The sequence below is a fragment of the Rhea pennata genome, chromosome 6, assembly GCF_028389875.1.
Source record: "Rhea pennata isolate bPtePen1 chromosome 6, bPtePen1.pri, whole genome shotgun sequence".
Lineage (NCBI taxonomy): Eukaryota > Metazoa > Chordata > Aves > Rheiformes > Rheidae > Rhea > Rhea pennata.
The window spans coordinates 7,037,031-7,056,649 of NC_084668.1; the positions used below are offsets into that span (position 1 = coordinate 7,037,031).

The following is a 19,619-nucleotide window of genomic DNA, read 5'->3' on the forward strand; positions in this document are numbered from 1 at the left end:
TCTAGAATGGCTGCATAGGTGAAGTGTCTGCTAAGGCACAGATGTACATGACTCCTGTAACGGCAACGGGAAGGAAATGTTGTGTCACACACACAAGTGCACTCGGACTAAGGCTCTCAGGCTAGAAAAGGCCACTCTCAAAACGTCAATACACATGACAGACAGGCCTCACTTCACAAATCTCCCTGTCAAACACAGCACAAACAAGACTCTGCTCCTCTCCTTACTCTACCTATTATTTTTCCCCTGAGCTATTATTTTCTATCTTTGCTATCACAGCCAGCACCTGACAGGCAAGTGTCTCCTAGACAGCCACACTTCAAATTAAACCGTATGATCAGGGCTTCACAAACCGCACACAGCAGAAATCAGTCGGTCGTAACTCAAGGCAACGTGACATTTTGAGCCTCTACACCTACGCCAGTGGCAGGGACTGTTCACGTTCATCTCCCTGAGCTTCCAAACCCCAGTGTTGCTCGTGTCCCCACCGCCTCCGATTCGGAGTCGGTCCTCAGGCCAGCGTTACTAGCAGACTGCCAGCAAACGCAGGGAGTTCTCAGCGTTGCTCAGAGTGAGAGTCAAGTCCTGTCAGATTAATGGTAGCATTAGAGGGAGCTACTGATGACAGGTAAGCTACTGTCAACTGGACAGACCTACACGCAGGACTACTATGAAACACTATTCCTAAAATGTCACCTTCTAACAGAATAAGGCTGTGTTTTTGCCACATTTACTATCATATATGCATTTAATACAAACTTTAGGTTACCACACTGCCTCCAACCTGTAAATTATAAAGCAATTCCAGTATGTAATTCCTGAAATTGGTATTTCTGTGCAAAAGCTTTCTGTAGTATCACATAACTGAAATTACAATGAACATATCTGCTTGTTTAGTTAATCAGCAGTTATATTAATCATGTACATAACAGATAATAAGAAGTGCTGGCTTACCATGATGCTTTTTTGATGGCATATCTCATTACAAGTAGGCTATCATAAAATAATTTCAGTAGAAATAATAGCAATGCACATGGCCACTACTATGTTACAACTTGAATGTACACTAGATATTAGCTCTGTTTGAAATATATTTGTAAATGCAGTGTTCACAGACAACACCAGAATTCACCCTTTCATCTTTTTTAGTATGGAAAAAAATGTTAATTTATGTCACTAATTTATTAAAAACTATGCCTGCAAAAGCAATTCTGTTTGGGTAAGATTTTACTTGAACAATTCTCACATTTAAACACACTCAGAAAACTCACATGGCAGATAGTTAGGATTTTTTTTCCTCATAAAAGCATCTGATCTGCATCTCAGTCTAAAACCAGTCTTATCTGCCATATTTGTACAGCTATCACAAAAGGTTCAAGTCAGAGCCACAAATCAGTATTGATCCACCCTATGCTCTCAGGTGAGCAAAGGAGAGTGCACTTCTCCCAAGCAGAGGAAGTAGTTTCTCATCACTGCATTAGTGGCTCTAATGGTGTTTTCCTGTACATAAATCAAAAAATCATTCTCTAAGAATATTTGCTGTTTTGTGTCACAGCACTTCTGTATGCTCACAACGGAGTGTTACAGGTCTGAGATGGACATAAGGTCTACATTAAGGGGGGGAAACATGGTCAGATCCCCCAAATGAATCACAGTCAGGATGTGGCAAGAGGAGAAGAAATGAGACATGATGGCTCCCATTGCTGCAGCGTGTCTCTGCTATTGCAAAGTAACTACTTTTTCATAACTATGTTGTCAGTGTATCTCCAAGACTACTTTTTAAAGTGGAGCCTCATTACATCAGTCTGGTCTGTAATACATGTCTATTTATTTTATCCCATAGCTTTTGAAAGAGCCTTCAAAGACGCTTGCTTAAAACAGGCTTTCCATCCACTAATTAAACGTTAACAATCCCTTGTAATGAGCAACACATTTTTCCCCCAAAATGTAAATGTCTAAGGTGGCCGATCATGTTGGCACTGAAGTGATAGGTCATTTCTGGAGGATCCTCCATCACAAACATCAGTGAATACTAAAGTCACTGAAGGGCATCTGAAGCAAAAGCAATTTTCTCACAGTCTTGACACCTCCTAGTAAATTAGTCACTTGTTGAGGAAAATGACAGCTATGTAGCAATAGAAGAGCTTGCAGAGCTCTTCATTTATTCTTAGAAATGTTGTCTATGTCACTGCCAAACAACGGTAATATCTCCACCTTGTTGTATTCTGGAGTGCCCTATCCGGGGGCTTTTTGCAAATGATTCCTTAATGAAGTTAAAATAGCAAGCTCTAAATGTTATTTTTCCCGTACCTGTATGACTGTTCTCTGCATAAGTTAGTCCGTTGAAGTCGAGTACAAAAAGAAAGGCTTTTGTAATTAGTATTATAGGGTAAACCCATTTCAAGATAAAGCCTTGAAAACTGCAGTTTCAGAAGACTGTCATCTATTTGGCTATTCTGCTTATTATTTACAGACAAATTCTGGTATCTTCAGCAGGTCACATGGTACCTCTGTACACATTTTCAGTGAAAAAATTCACGAAACAAGACACTAAGTAGGGTCTCAAAATCTATCCTAGAGAAAGAATAAAGCTTGAAAGTAATTTCAGACTTATTTTTCCTCAACAGAATCATAGTTCCAGACATATGCACACATATGTACACATACACACTTTAGAAACAAAAGGCGTGAATTTAATCTCCATATAATTGGCCAGATATGACAGTCACTGAGAACTGAAAGCCTCCTGTTTACGTGACATGGCATGGACAGCAAAAGAAAAAAAAGTCTTAAAATGGATGCTCTAAGATACAGTAAGACTGATTACCTACAGTGGCAAAAGGGTAATTGCTGTTATATGGGAAAAAAGAAATTGGGCAAATTCATATAAATGCTCTTTGGAGAATAAGCACTTACTGGCTAAACAGGCTGACACGCTGTGCACACCAATTGTTGTGCAAGCTAATTACTGTCTAGAGTGGTGGTAGTATCTGGACTGCAGATACTCATGCATATGAAGCCTGAATATCACAGAAAAAAAAAAAATATATATATATATAAAATATAGCTCTATAACACCTGGAGTCCTTATACTGACGAGGAAGTTTCCCCTAAAGGATTTCCATAGACTCACAGAATTATACAATACATATTTCGATTGGAAGGGACCTCTGGAGGTCCAATGCCTGTTCAAATCAGAACTCATTTTAAAGGTAGAAAAGATTGCTCAGGACCCTACTCAGCTGAATTTTGAGAATTTCCAAGGAATCTACAGGTCTGAGATGGACACAAAGTCTACATTAATGAGGAGGTAATCTGGGAGTTTACCTCACCAAAACTGTGATTAACTGTTATCTTTTGCTATTTCACTCTGCACCTCTGAGAAAAATCTGGCTCCATCTTCTCTGTGAACATCCCTCCACCCCTTCCCCATCAGACACTTGAGGCAACAGTAAGATCCTTAGCCTTCTCTTCTCCAGGCTGAACAAATCCCGCTCCCTCAGCCTCACCTCGTGTGTTAGTTCAAAAATCTCCAAAGACCACCTTCATGGTGAAGAATGACAGGATCACAAATCCTGAAGTGTCAAGGTCTATGAACATTGTATAAGCACACGACATCCTTGGCTGACACTGACAACACGGTGGCACATTTCCCCTTCTCACACGCTAACTCTTTCTAAAAGTTTCCGTTACTAAGCATTTTTATCAGTAAGATACAGACTCGCTGCAAATCTAGCAGCTTTTTTGTTTTGTTTTGTTTTGTTCTAATCAGAAGCAGCATGATCAGAAGTAGCTTCAGAGCCAGGATTGAGCTGGCTTCTTCACGGTGTTCGCTCCCCTCATTTGCAGGAAAAGTCTTGAAAAATCTTATATTGATTTCACCCGAAAATTCATCTTTCTGAAACCCCCATTCATCCTCAATAATAACTAGCAGATTGGTTTTATCATATCATATAACTATGAAAAACAGAGTTATTATGAAAATCTCAGTTAAATACAGAAAGTGAAACCAGCACCGAAATAAGTTTCGCTTAAACCCACCACGCTATCAGATTACTTTCCCATGATTACACCCAAAACAGCAAATACCTTTCTATTTGAAGAGCTGAGAGCTGGAGAGCTCTTCACAGAGCAAAAATAACCATGATACTCTTCTATTACTCTTAAAATTCTGTCAGAGTAATATTAATACAAAGTTCTTACATCTACTGGAGCATAAAGATTATCTCCACATCCAGAAGCAGGAATAAATTTGAGAACAGTTTACAGAACTCTCTTTGAAAACCTTCTGGAAAAGTTTGTGGTCAAAACCTAGTTAAAGATATTTCCTTTTCTGAGCATTAGTTTGAAACACTTTTTTCTTTCAGATACAGCCCACACACTGTCAGGGCTTTTCTTTCTTTCCCCTTGTTTCCAGATTACGTAACAAATTCAGTTCATCTTTAAAGAACAGGTTCTGACCTTGTGAAGGAGTAAATTATTATGTCAAGTTTCTTTAGCTAACATACCTGTATAGTAAAAGTAAAAAAAAAAAAAAAAAAAAAACTTTTGTTAAAGGTTTTACTGGATTTCCCAGCAGACTCACAGCAGTCGAATCTCTAAGCCATGTTGTGCTGGATGCTGGAGTCACTATAGACTCTGATCTCGTACCCTTAATAGTGAAATTTGTCTCAACACTTTTGTTCAGATCACTGTATCTTCCAAGTGTTTAAAAACGCAAAAGGCAACAGCCCAAAGCCTTTACTCACACTGAACTCAAATAGTCTTAAGGCAAATCTAGCCTCAAGCAAATTACTAGTAAAATTTAAAATCGCAAGAAAATTTCCCTTTTCATTTTGTAGCAGCAATCATAAATTACTCCATAGGGCCTACATGCAGTTCTTTCAAAAACCATGTGCTTCATCGTTAGTCACGAACAAAAGGTTACTGTAATAACTGCTTTTCAAGTATATATCCCTTCCTATAGTCCAAGCATAATATCATAGTATTGCAGCTTTAACTTCTAGAACAGCACCAAAACAGTACAACAGGGCCACTTCCCAGTACATTTCACAATATAGTTGAAGTACTTCAGTCACTTTGTTTCTAAATCAGCTACTGTGAAAGAGTAAAGACCCTACTTAAATATTATCCATCAGCACTTTAAATACTTGGAGGTTGCATGCAGAAATTTTACCTCTTGATTGTAAACCGTGTCCACAGGCCTCACTATGTCCCAGTATACCCTGTCTCACTGAATCCGGCACCAATACACAGTGACTCCAGCGATGGGTCTTCCACCTGTTAGAAGAAAAAGGTTAAAGTGGTGAAGACTGGAAGACAGCTAGTATGTGCAAGCAAAAATTTAGAAAGCTGAGTTACAAGTAATGAGATACTGCAGAAACTTAAGGAAAAATTTTTAAAAAGTTTTAATTACCCCAGAAACATGCATTGCCAACTGACACGCAGATTCAATACTTTAACCTCTAAAATACCATGCCCATCCTTCAACCATGGTGTCTTTCCTCATTTTTGTAGGGCATACTTCAAAGTCACATAAAATAAAGAAGAAACAGCTTCCCTGGGCTTGGCAATCAGGCTCTCCTGCAAGCGCTTTCTCATACAGTTGTTGCTTTACATTATCTGCTTTCCACATTATAATATGTGGCCTTCAAGAATGCAGGAAAACAGTTTTCCTTGGTGCTATGCAGCATACAGCTATGCAGAGTTTGATGTTCTTAAGACTGCTGTTTTGTCACCACCTCCAGTTTTGTGCTGTGCTTTGAGACCATGTCCCAAAGGATGTGCAGGCTGAAGGTTTATACAGAAAGATACAATACATTTCTACATACTAACATTGTTTAACAGATGGGTCAAAGCATTTTAACAAAGAGTGGTGAGAAATTGCCCTGTGCACTATTTGTCTAATCAGAAATTTTTAAAGTGCATATTATTAACAGGAATGAGAGAGCCCGAAGAAAAGACAAGGTTTCTGCAATACGCATACAATTATGATAAAGGCACTTGAGTTCTTATTGTCCCAAAATAGATTACATTGATTTTAACATATATTCAGGGGAGGACTTCCCAGTAATACCTTCCTTAAACACTTCAAATCCAGAGGTCACCATTTTTAGGAGATGTGTTTATTGGTGCTTGTTTTGATGATGCCAGATCTACTGAAATCTCCAATTTAAACTGTGCTTTTATGCATTTTACAAGGGGTTTATTATTCACACATGTTATTTGTTTCTAACCTTGCATTTTCCAGTTAAGTGTTATTTTCTGGTAAAAACTGTAAAGGACAATCCCGCAAGATTCATTTCTAGAAAATCAGAAACCCAGTGGTAAGAAATTGGTTGAAGCTAATTCTTTTTACCTATACACTGGACAGATGGGAATATCTTCACATTCCCTTTCTTCATACAAGGTGTCTGGGCAGGCTTGTCCCCCATTGGCAGCGTTCTGAACGATTATCCTGTATCGAGACTGCTTTATTGCTGTGGCATTGCCTGCAACACAAACAGAAATTTGCCTGCCACACAGTTGGCACCCTGGGTGAGTGATTTAGCTGTCTTGGTTTAAAAATGCCTTGCATTACATTTATATTTTGAAATCACGAGCCCTCTGGCACTAACCAAAGAAGTGAGGGGATCAGTACTTTGAATCAAAAGATACCGCTGCCTGCTTTAGAATTACAAATACTTCAGCAGAAGGGCACTTGGAAGATTTATAAACCAACAGTCTCTGAGAAAAAAAGAGAGAAAGAAAAAAGCTTTTTTTTACAGAACATGAAATCAGACAAGAAAATAAGTATGAGGAAAGACTTAAACAGCTATCTATAATGAATAGGAGAAAAGAACTTACCGTGAAAGATTTTGTTCTTGAGAACATATTCTGGTGGTCTCAGGCTGCTGCCAGCAACCCATCTTTTAGAGAGTTTAGAAATTACAAATGATAACTTCCTCATAAGAAGAGCACTGAACCAACAGGGTTACTCTAAACTTAATGTCAGTCTAATGCAAGGTCAATCCACACAGTCCACAAAGTCTACAATAGAGCACAAGGAAAACATGTACCACCAGTGTCATTCCATAGTCAAAACAAATGGGGTTGGATGGGGCCTTTGGCTGTGTAAGGAGTCAGAAGTGGAGACTCAGAGTTGGTGTAACTGCTATGTATGGCAGTAGTACTCTTACTGGTACTGTACTCACGCTTCAAAACAAGATGCAGAATACTGAAAAGACATCTTGATAGAACTACATAAATAATTACAGACCAGGAAAACTTGCCTTCTAATAGCTGACATCATCAAATCTAATTTGTTCGAGAGAGGAAAATGGTGTGTAAAACAGCTCACTTGTATGAACATTATTTTGATAGCTCAAGATAAGGCCAAAGCTGCAGTAGCAAGATTACAGTGTGTCATAGTAGAAGGAAAACTTAGGAAAATTCACACTGTGAACAGAAGGAACAAGTCCAAGTCCAATAAATTGGTCAGCTCTAAAAATACCAGTTAAGGAAGCCTTTGTTCATACCAGTGCTATGACTGAGATCACTGCAAAGGAACTTGGGACCTGGGATGTAAATCCTCTGGAGATTGTCCAAGCCAGCTCCTCCTAGGCACAGACATTCCTACAGTCAGGAAGCCAGCTCCATTTGAATGCCTATTTCAGTGCTTGTAAAGACTAACCCAAATTATCACCCCAGTAAATTTAGAGATTCCTTTTAATCTTACTTCACTAGACATGGAAAAATATGTGATCACTACTGCTGAATAGCCTTTATAAAAGGTGAAGGGCTTACACCCATCCTAAGTCTTCCCTTTTCTAGACTAAGCAAAACCAGTTCTCCACAAGTCCTATTTCAACCAGCTTTCATTGCTGACTATATTAAAATGCAGTGCCCAAGGAATCCCACCTATGGCCTCACCAGTGCACAGTACAGTAATATCTCCAATGCCTTACATATGACAAGCCCATTTAAAACTAATATGAGTTTTACCACTTCAAATTGTTGACTTTCATTCATTTTGTAGTCCACTGTATCTCCAGAGGTTCCTGAGACAGTACTGATGTCTTTATTTCTTATTTTATGCAATTGATTTTTCCTTCCTAAGACAGATTTTGAACAATTTCTCAAGATTTCAACATCATTTAATATATATTCTACTATGTCTGCTACCTTTTTCAGCTCTGTATCATCCCCAAATGCTATTATTCAAGCACTGAAGCTGTTAGGACAAATATCAAATAGAATTGGTCCAAGAACAGTTTTCTATACAACCCTGCTTGGCACATGATCCAGCTTGACATGTGTCAAAAATCTACCACTTACTTCATACTCATTAGAGCATCCGTGCTGTCAAAAGAAGAGATGGGGCTGAACTCACTGGGCATTTTTTTTGTTGTTGTTCTCAATAAATTCATATTGGCCAGTCTATCATCTTCATATTTTCTAAGAGGTTTATAACTTGACTAATATCTTTCTTGGTTTTTTTCTACATAATGAAGTTAAGATCTCTAGTCTATGATTTCCTTTGTCTTTGTTTTTTCTGTTTTTTATATTACTGGCTTTTGTTTAGTCCCTTAGGACCTATCAATTTCTATCCTAGAGACAGTCATTAAATGTTCTGGCATTACTTTATTACTTCCTTTTCTATTCACGCAGACCTACTGACATGGAAACATCTAATTTATTGAAATATGTATTCCTTAGTCCATTCCTTTCCTGGCTACAGACAAACAATGGCAGCATTCTCCATGTTGCATTTTCCTCATTTCTTATCAATTTTGTTATATATATAAAGTTTGTCTAGCTTCCTCTTACTTCTACTCTGTTTATGCCATTCTTCTTGTTATCTAATATCCTCCCATAACTTACTGTGCATTCTTGATTTTTATCCCATATTTGTAGGCATTCCTGTAAAACCATCTTTAGTGTTTTTTTTCACCCATTTTTGTGAAACAACTTGAAATCAAAAAGGAATCAGGATTCTGAACAATGATGATGATGAGTAAAGATAAAAACAAGGCTATGCTAGCTGTGTTTGATTTTTCCCTCTCCACAGTTTGAAGCCTGAACATGCATTACAGCCCTACACACATTTGTTCACCCATGTTACCAGCCCTATCTACTACTGAAATGTTTCAAGATGGGAAGGAGTATAATTGCACAGTCTGGCTTCAGACCTTAGAACAGTCTTTTTTGGTAGTTCACAGATTTTCTGTACTCCCTTCTGCACAGAATATATTCCCAGGAAGTATAGCTACCAATTCTCTGAGTTTGCTGAAGTCCGTCTTTTTTAAATCTCTCCTGAGGATATTGCCATCCTTTCCTTCTCCTAAGGATCATGAACTTTATCACATTGAGATGATTTTCATTTAAATTATCTTCCACCATTAGAATCTTAGCCATTTCCTTCCTATTAGTCAGTACCAAATCTACATGAGCTTCCCATAGCAATTTTCTCCACCTCAAGCAACTAAATTATCCTCAACATCTACTGCACATTACTCAAGCCCCATTTTCAAAATTGAATCTCCTCATTGGCTTTTCTACAGCCTTCATCAAAAATGTTAATGAACATAGTTTTTATATATCATTTGAGATTGTTATACTGTGATTTTCCAGAGTATTAGCATTATATAGTACTTTACGTTTAAAGCTCAACTTCAGCTGATTTCAAGTATGGCTATGACTGCTTGCCCTCCTGAAAGATCAAACCCCAGCATCTCAAGACAGCCTTAACTCCTATGTCCTTGACTTTGCAACTTTGATAATGCCACTCGAGAATGTTTGGGGTGCAGGCCATTTTCTAGGATTTTAAAAGTCATTTCCCTTCCTTTTTTTCAAAGAAATGCCAATATGCCGTCACAGGGACAGAAGGACAGAGGCATTTAGACTACACAGGTCTATGCCATTTGAGTCTACAGGGCTACTGACAGCACTCATCACTCATTGTGCTAGCTGCTGCAACCGAATATGCTTGTCATACCTGTGTCAGTTAGGGACTCAGAGACTGCTGTGATAGGAGTGCTTAGAAAACTTGTGAATCAGGTCAGCTTTAAACTTTAAAACTAAGCTTTACCTAAGTCATTGATTAAGAGCACACTTCCTCCTGATGGTTAAATCTTAAACAGTATTCATTACCTCTACATACATGAAACTGTTAGTCATCAACACCTACATCCTAAATCTTTATCCTAAAGATACCACACCAAGGAGTCGATAATGTATTTTCTGCACTGAGGGGTACAGTCATGCCTTTGTCCTCTTTCTCCTCTGATTTTCATCCTTTACACCTGATGTTTTTATGCTATCACTCCCCTCTTAAAAAAGGAGGCCTCTTCTGCTCCCCGTACAGTGTATCCTGGGTTTGGTTTGGTTTTGGGAGGATGTCTTACCTACTTGCAGTCCCTTGGCTTATCTTCTCTGTCTTGCTACTTTTGTTATTTGAATGCCTCCTACATGCAACTACAGCTATCTTTCTTTGCTTTTGGTGGCCAAATTGCTCACATAACTTAGGTAAAATCCTTAAACACTGTGTCAGGCTATGCCATCACAGTGCTGCAAAATATCTGCATAATGTTGCTAGTTACATTATTTTAGTGTGCTTTATACTCAGGTTCAAGGCAAGCTAATATTGGCTCTATTCTTATCAGTACATTTACAATTTATAGGTGTCACCGGCCTCTGTTTTGGCTACAGTCATAATTAGTAGGCCATTCTCTAACTGAGCTGAAGGAGTATGAAGATGTTTTGTCAGCAGCTTTTGCAGATACTTGCCAACAGCGAACGAGTGGGGCAGCTCAATGCTTTGGAGCACACAGACTGTTCCTCCTGGCACATGTAAACCAGGGGAACAGAAAACACCATCATCCAGCAACTTTTCCATTCGCCCAACTTCTCCTTACATGCAGACTCATCTGATTCCTTCTATCGAGTCCTCCTCTGTATTCCTCATTTGCTCTCGCATTTTGGCTTCCTCTACATTTGACTCCCACAGTGTGCCCTGGGGAACACTGCCCAGGGCTCTGAAAGGTGAATCGCCATTGCCAGGGGAGGGACAAACTTGTTCACTACCATAATGCCTGACTTCATCTTGCCAGAATAGCTGGGACAGCTTTTATAGGCAGCGTCCAGCTTCAGCCTTTTTGCTCTTTTACTGAAGGAGACGTGCACAGGTCAGGGCAGCACAGGATTTGTGAGCACATGTACGATCAGGGTCAACCCTTAAGATTTTAGGCACCAAAATCAGAGTCACCTCCAGTACTTTTGTGGGGACAGACCTTTTGAAGGCATAAGTCTTTAAATCTGGCCAATTCTGGGTGAGTTTTTATGTGAATTGAAAGTGGCAGGTCCTTGACAGAAACTGTTTGACACAAAGGTCACTAGAATCATTTACCATGGCTACGCTATACATTTTATCTACTTCTGCCCCATCTCATTTCAAAATCATTTAAGTCATGGGGGAAATAAATTGGATAGTTACAGCCTAACATTTCATGTAAACTTATTTACAGAATTAAATAACACTGAAATTGCTGGCTGGCATTGCAGGAAGAGGAGAGATGCTACTGGAGCACCAACGCAGCATGGAGAAAGGGAGCTTGCACGCAGCCTGCACACACAGTCACCGGCACTGTTTCACACAGCCTCCAGCTTCCCCAAATACTCAACTGCAGAAAATCAGAAACCAATGGGTTTATAAATAATCTTCACATATTTTCTTACTAATATATATATAGATATTCCCAGCTTTAGATAAAAGTGATCCATACAGATACTGTCACTTCACCCAAAGCTTATAGGAACAATCTATTTTCAGGAGGGAGATGAAAAATGGTATTCATTGTGATTTGTTTCGGTTGGCGACCTCTTTTTAACCTCCTCATTTTATATCTATGTTGACAGATCAGCAAGAACGTCACCTGTGCCGAAAGCAGTTACTACCCCAGCACACTTTCACCATTAGGTTTGCAGGTGATGCACACTCAAACCATTTCATATTCTGAAACCTGTATTTTGATTCTTTGATTTTTGTCTCCGTTCATCCTCAAAGACCAATTAAAATAGATATATTACAAGAGTGTGGTAGACAGTTGTCACCTTTAAGTATCTGAAATGGCAGAGAATCAATAACTTGTAACAACCTCGCTGTTCCTGACTCACCAACAGGTGTTTGAATCAATTGCACTTCTTTTGTGAATTACGTTGTCCATCCATCTGTTACTGCCCTGAGTTCACTGCTGTCTACACTTCTGAGGTGTAAGACAATCCTTTGCCAGAAGACAGCCTGTTGTCTGATGACATTTAAATGTAGGGAAAATGTCAGCTTTTTTTTTTACTGTTAGATAGTAAAGTTGGATTCATTTGCTCAGATAAGGTACAAACAGCTTAACAGGTAAAGTCCTGTGTAAACCTGATTTAGAGACTGCATGTTTGCCTAAGCTCTGATCTTACGCTGGTACACATTTAGTTTTACATTTGCCATGCAATACCTGCTTCTGCCTGATCTGCTTAGTAATTCACCATCTGTATATTGTTTTCATTAAGTACAACTTTTCCATAAAAATCAAAACATTCAGCAACTCACATATGCATAGTGTTTTCACAATTTCATTAGCATGCTGAGTTTTCTTTTTTTTAATTGTGCAATGCAAATAAAAAGAAAGAATCTTACAATGCAGTTATATCAATAGCAGATCTAGCAAAAGGCAAACTCCTCCATCTAAGAAGTTTTAATTTAGAATTATATTAAAATGATAATGCTGCCAAGGAGGTTAAATAATTAATTTCTTCTCATTTTAATTGTAGACTATTATTTAATAAACAAAGTAATTTACCAGGTAATTTATTCTACTACTTCATAGGCAGCTCATTTAAAGTCTAAAAATAAATTGCTAATTAAAACAGGATTCACTGTTTTAGAAAGCAACTAATTTCCCTGTAAAATCTAACAAGGACTACGCTAGAGCATCCACTGAGAATCTTTGAAGAGCAAGGAAGCTGCCAACAAAAGGAAAGTATCCTGATAACTAGGAGGACTTTCATCTGAACAATTACTGAAACGCAAAGAATTGTCACAAAAAGACAACACTAGACCATTATGAAGAAATTTCGCTAAACATCTACCATACAAAAGCTTACCAGCTAGATAAAAGAAACACTGCAAAGCACAAGAGCGATTTGCCCAACCCTCTATACACATCCAAGTTTCTCGAGAGGAAGGCATTTCACGTAATATAGCAACTTTATATGTATCAATACAATGTTGGGGACTTGAACTTCAGACTTTGCAGGCAGAAGCACAGCGGGAATTTCAAATAAAAGAACTTACATGTCCGAATCGGTTCATGAGGACCCAAACCCCCTTAAACACATCAGTGTTAAAAAAGTCCCAAGTTCAGAACTTATTCATTGGTTAGAAATATATATTAAAAAACGACACACAGCAGTGAGGAAATATGCTAGATAAGGAAGCCAGCTGTTACTACCTACTCTTATCCATCTGAGTAGGGTTTTCTATGTATTACTCCACTTCCACCCAAGGGATTCTTAGCTGCCAAAGCCCCTTTCCCTGATCTTGGTCTCTTGTTCAGCCCTTCCTTTCAGTGGAAACCCCCCATCCTGCTCTGCCTTCCCCGCACGAAGGAATCCTCCTTGACTGTCCGGCGCACTAGGCTTATGTCCCTCGTGCCCTCTTGCAGGCGCCCACAGAAGTGCGCTGTGAAAAAAGGAGGTGCTCATGTATTTGTGGATCCTTTCTTTCTCTCTGTGTTCATTAATGTGGCACTGCTGCTTGCTTGTGTTTACCCTGGTGCAGGCATTTCCCATTTTAGCATTACATGTGTTGGCAGTAGCCGAAGTCTGTGTGTGAAATCCCTAAGACCCGTTTCTGCTGCCAGGAAACAGAACCGCCAGGAAACTCTGGAGAACAAGGAACTGCTAAGGTCAGAGCAAGAACTTCAAAGCAAAGGCAGCAGTAGCGCACTCAAGATGCCTGAGAGTCTAGGAAATCCTCAGGGGCTGCAGGTATCCCTCTGCTCCTGGTGTCACCTGGTTCTCCTCGCTGCTGTCTTTGGTATCAAGACATAGATTAAACAAACCAAACGGGGAGAAATCTTTTAGGTTTCATTTTATAGCTCTTTGCCAAGTTCCTCCCTTCTCATGTGAAAACATGAAGTATCTGCCTTTCAGATGTAGCTAGAAGACTTCGCAACAAAAATTCAAATACGGCAATTTAGAGTGGCAATTCCTTCCATATTAATGCAATGCCATATTTCTCATAGAATCTTAGAGCCTGGAGAGGTATGAAAATTTCTTTCTCTAATAGCCCAGAGTCAAAGTGTCAGAAGGTGATGTGCATCTGCAAGGTGAATATGGTTGCAGGTAGAGGGACATCCCCCACGTCAGGAGCTTTTATGACAAGAACTTAGATGACTGGCAGTTCTACTACGGCACAGTTTGAAAACAGGGGGAACACAGTAAAATCACAGGTAAAAATGGTTTACCCAAATTTAAAATAAGCTAGGATCTCCTCTAAGTGGACTTCTGATTTTAAAAATAGTTCAAACATGAATGAGTTGCTTGAAAAAAATATTTAGGAGATTTAGGGGTAAAGGACTTGATTATCTAACAAGATAGACTTCTTCCTCAAGATAACTTTTACTTATCTGAGTATAAACTCAGAAGATATGAAGACTTGTTTGCTCACTTATGGGTTCATTATTTAACACACAATGTGAACAACACAAATATTCTTGAAAATGTGATTTGAAAACATCATGAATAACACTACGGTTTCAACGCTTGCCTAAAGCCTCATTCTCATTTTAAAGGCTTACCAGGTTGACATGTTGTCGGACAGCGAGTCCACTCACTGAAAGGCGTAACAACACAATCTTTCTTGCAGAGCAGAAGACATGGTCGCACCGTTTCAGGTCTAATGGAATCTGGACATCTATCAAACGAACACAAAGATGTCACTCCATCAATCAGAAATCAAACCGTGGAGAAACATTTTACTCCTAGGACGAGTGTCGAGCTGTGAGCATACTGCCGTAACAAAGACCTCACTTCTGCTCACGGCAAGCCTCGCTTTTCTTCTTTCGCACTCACGTAACCAAACTCAATTTAGTACACTTGCATAGCCAGAAAAAATGTGACATTTGGCCTGATGACTAAAGACTAAGCATAGCTTTCTATACGATGCCTAAAACATGATGCTCACTGAAGCAAAAGAGATATTACTGAAGAAAGTGAGTAGTTGTGCTTACCAGATAGTCCTGTCAGGCTTTAATACAACGCACAAGAGCCTTTAAACCGCTCACAGATGTGTATAAGGACTGATATGATATTCCTTAACTATCAACCACTAGGAAACACAAAGTAGCCTACAAACTACTACAAAGTAGTAGTTCCTGAGCTAGGATGGGAATCTGCAGGCACAGCTCAGGACTGAGGCCCAGATTTTTATTTGAAATGTTATATAACATAATATAGTAATAAGACCTTCATGATTCTTTAACTCATTTTTAACTCCTGAATGAAGAAAATGTAATACATCTTTTAATAAAAATTTCAGAAATAGTTGATAATTAAAAACTAAAAGGGTGGTAAAGGGGCAGTATTCTGAGATTTGGCACATCATGCATTTCAACAAGGGAACACAGAGAGAATTAGCCTTTTCTAATTTTTATTAATTTCTTGTAGACAGACCACTCGAAAATACCTAGAAATGCATGCAACTAAATGAGCACATTTAGAGAAAGAATATGCCACTAAACCACGCCAGGAAAAAAAAAAATTAAGTCATGATTCCGTGACCGAGATGGTAATCAGATACTTAGAGGTATAATTTAAAAGCAAATAAATACAAAGAGACATTTCTTCTCATTAAGCATGATTATTCTAGAAGGTAGAATTCTGTTATCTAACCAGTAAGATGATAAATATTTTTCTGCACAGTTCTTGGTTTTATTCAGCCTTCTTTGGCTTGCACCTTCATAAAATACTGTGTAATGTTTCTTTGTGAAATCAGGAAAATCATGTAAAAGGAAAAAATCAGTATGCCGATATGCAAAGGTTATTTATTGACGTAATATAACCTGTTCCTGAAGCCATATCACTAGTGCACTATAGCTGCAGCAGTTTTAAATCCAGCATTACTTTGGATCAGCTTTCATAAACTTTGATATCAAATACATCCATGAAAAACCTTACTCCGTTTAGGCAATTGCAGATTAGCTCCTGTAGCCCAAAGGGCGCTGATTCCACACTGCCCTGCGGGAGGGAAAGAGGGCTGGGGCCCTTTTTTCCCTTCTCATAGCCGTACTTCCTGTGAATATTTACTTTCTCCTTTCAATTCCACTTCCCCTTAGATTATCTCAAAAGTGAAGGGGACAATGATTTTAGACATTACACAGAATCTATAAACAATGTTTAAGTAGACAAAGTTACAGCATATCAATGGACTGTAGCTATAAATGAATGTGGGATTTTTCCTTTTATTTAATCTCATTAACCTCAAGAATTTTAATTAACTTTACTGAAATCAACACAGTCTGCTTATATGAACAGGATTGTTTTGAGAGCTACAATAAGTAATGAAACTCAGCTGTAAATCTCTAGACTCATTAACAGTGCAAAATAATTAGCAGTATCTTAATTTTTTTATATTAGGAAAAACATCTGTGCTACTCTTTTTCCTAGTTTAGTAAAGCAAAGCAAAATTCAGAATATGTTTACTGCAGAATACATAATTTTACTGTGTTGGTACTCAATACAAAAGCCATATAAATCAACAGAACGATATATACCATACATATCGTTCTGCCTTTAATGGAGTAAATATAATGCAAAGTCTATTTATTAGAGTATTGTTAGAAATGTATTGATGAATGTTATGTTCAGATTATATTTTCCTCCCAACTGTCTTTCAGGAAACACATTCACAAAAATTGTGAACTAGAATATCAGAAAAGCTACAGCAAAAATTTGGTGCCACTGAAAAGTGTATTTTCCTTGATTCTACATACAGAATTAAAAAGAGGTTAGCTATTTTATGTATGTATATATACACACACATATACATATACATATATAAAATATACATACACACATATATATTATTAGCATCCCTTTTACAGGGGTGAGGGAATAGTGGAGAACTTGTTCAGAAATAAAATTATTTTCAAAGCTGCAGTTTCCCTAAGCCACTTGAAAACACTTTCATATTTTCTCTATTTTAACTACAAATGGTCACTCAAGCCATATACAAAGCCATAGTAACCTAACCACCTCACTGTAATAACCTAATGCTACTAACCTAAACTTTCTTAAATACCTTTTGGTTGTAACCTGGCCAGAACCACTCTTGGTGCAGAAGACCCTCCTCGTCTGAACGCCCACTCCGCAGGTAGCTTCGTGGCTCCAGGGTACAGTGGTGTTGAGCGTGGGTTCCAGCACCCCTTCGGAGCAGGCGCTCCAGGGAGATGTTTCCCAGAAGACAGGCATACAAGGATGCTCATTACATAAACGGTGCTCCTGCAGGGCTCGGGCAGGGGGACAGGCTTTTCCACCTGGAAATAGTCAAAGGAATACAATATTTTACCTTATAACATATGGCAAAAAATAGTTATAGAAAAATACATAGAAATGACAGTTCTGCCTTTTTTTCTGTTGTAAATAAATAAATAAAGCTTAAATAAAGCTGCTGACCTTTATGGCTGCAATAACAATCTTCTAAAATATTGTTTCCCCATTAAACTAGCCTTGCATAAAATTGTATTCCAATGTATAATGAAAACAGAAATAGGCAAAGTGTATTTCTGAGTTACCTTACTGTTACTCCTACACACAGCAACGTTGACTCCACTTAAATGCCAGGATCATGCAGCAAATACACAGTTAGGTTTAAAGACAAACTAAGCATTATTTTTATGCTCATCCTCCTTACTAACTTCCCAGGGAGGAACATTCCTTTCCAATATAGGATTCCCTTCATGTATTGATTCTGCATCACAGCTTTGGAGGTTCTATGCATGTACCGTTTGACACTCTCAACTGCAAGTCAAGGGGGAAAATCTTGAAAGAGGTTTTGAGTTTGAAGCCTTACTTTGCTGAGGCAGCCTCTTTCAAACTGGTGTCCAAAGATTTTGCTAAAATACTGTAATTCCAACCAGTAACCTGAATTTATTCCGTAAAAGAATCAGACGTTTATAGCTCAAAAGCTAGGAAGTAATGCAGTGAAATTGTAACAGTAAGTATTGTCATTTCAGGAAGAAAGAAGTAAAAATGACTAAAATAAAAGTCTTTCTCCTCCAAAAGGGAAAATTTGGCAACTTGTGACATGATAAAAGTGCATCAATATTAAAGCTAGAGGTTCTCTTAAGAACTAAAGCGTTGGGGCCAGGATCCACAAAGCCAGAGAGCATCTTTATGCCGCCGAACTGAAATCAACGGGAGATGAAGTCATCCTGCTCCTCAAAAGGACGCCCACCACCTTGCGGGACTGCGCCTTGTCACATAATGCGTGACCCTAAACGGCCCCAATCAGAAACACAGAGAAAAGAAAAAGAAGGGTAGTAATTTCTTACGCAGCACGCTAATTTGGATAATCAAGTCCATTACTGTCCTCTTTCTCTTCTTTTCATGAGAATGGACTGTTCCACATTGTGCTCTCGGAACGGCTTAGTACCATGATGGAGCAGAAAATGGGGAGATAATCTGGCCTACCAGCTTAGCTTACTTTCCTGAAAACTTCTCCTTGGCAGGAAAACTGCAGACCACTTATTGCTCTTGTATGTTTGAGTAAATGTAAAAAACATAAAAGGCAAATGGCAAAATGTCTAGTGTCCATCAGACAGAAAAAAAATACTGTGAAAAAATTATAACTATGCCTCTCTATATAATGCAGAGCATATTACAGCTTCCCAGGGAAAAAGCAAAGGGTTTGGGGGGTTGTTTTTCGCTTTTGGGGATTTTTTTTTAATGAATGCCAATGGTAAGGAAGCTCTAAGTAGTGGAGGGAAATCATGAGGCAATTTAACTTAAGAATGTCAGGGAAGGTATGGTCCATCCAGCTATATTCTATATATGTTCTATATATACACATGCATATACATACATATACATACATATATATATGTAGAATATACTCTGTCTCCAAAACTGACAGCAGGAGATGCTGCTTAGGGAGAGCACAAGAGCCTGGCCGCTTTCTGCAGCTCACTTGCGATGGTTGTACAAGAAATGCTGGAGAGTACATCCTTGCCAAGACCTTTTAGTAGCCATTTACGAAACTATCGTCCACAAATTGGTCTAATCCCTTCTCTGCCTCCACAATCTCCTTCAACACCAAGTTGCCCAAGTTTGCTATCCAATGTGTAAAGAAATATCTTTTTAATCTGCTTTAAATCAACCTCCTCTAGTTTCATTAGCTGCCTCCTAGTCCTCATACTATGAGATCTAGTGAAAAGCTTGGAGAAAATGCCCCCAGGGTTTGAGTTAGAGTCAGTCGAGGAAGTGGGATTCAGAAGTCCTTCAGAGATGACAGTCAAGGCTACTCCTGTCACAGCTGGTACAGAACAAATGAAATGGGAACTGCAATGTTACTGGAGCTCTGCCAAAACTGG

The 19,619-nt window shown here is 38.6% G+C and overlaps 1 protein-coding gene across 1 annotated transcript in view; it reads right to left on the minus strand.

Moving 5' to 3' along the window:
• Positions 1–19,619, minus strand: part of THSD7B (thrombospondin type 1 domain containing 7B) — a 257,577-nt gene that overhangs the window by 125,933 nt on the left and 112,025 nt on the right. The window contains 4 exon segments of the mRNA XM_062578475.1: positions 5,177–5,280; positions 6,359–6,491; positions 14,829–14,944; positions 17,330–17,564. Of these exon segments, the coding sequence (XP_062434459.1) occupies positions 5,177–5,280; positions 6,359–6,491; positions 14,829–14,944; positions 17,330–17,564 (588 nt within the window).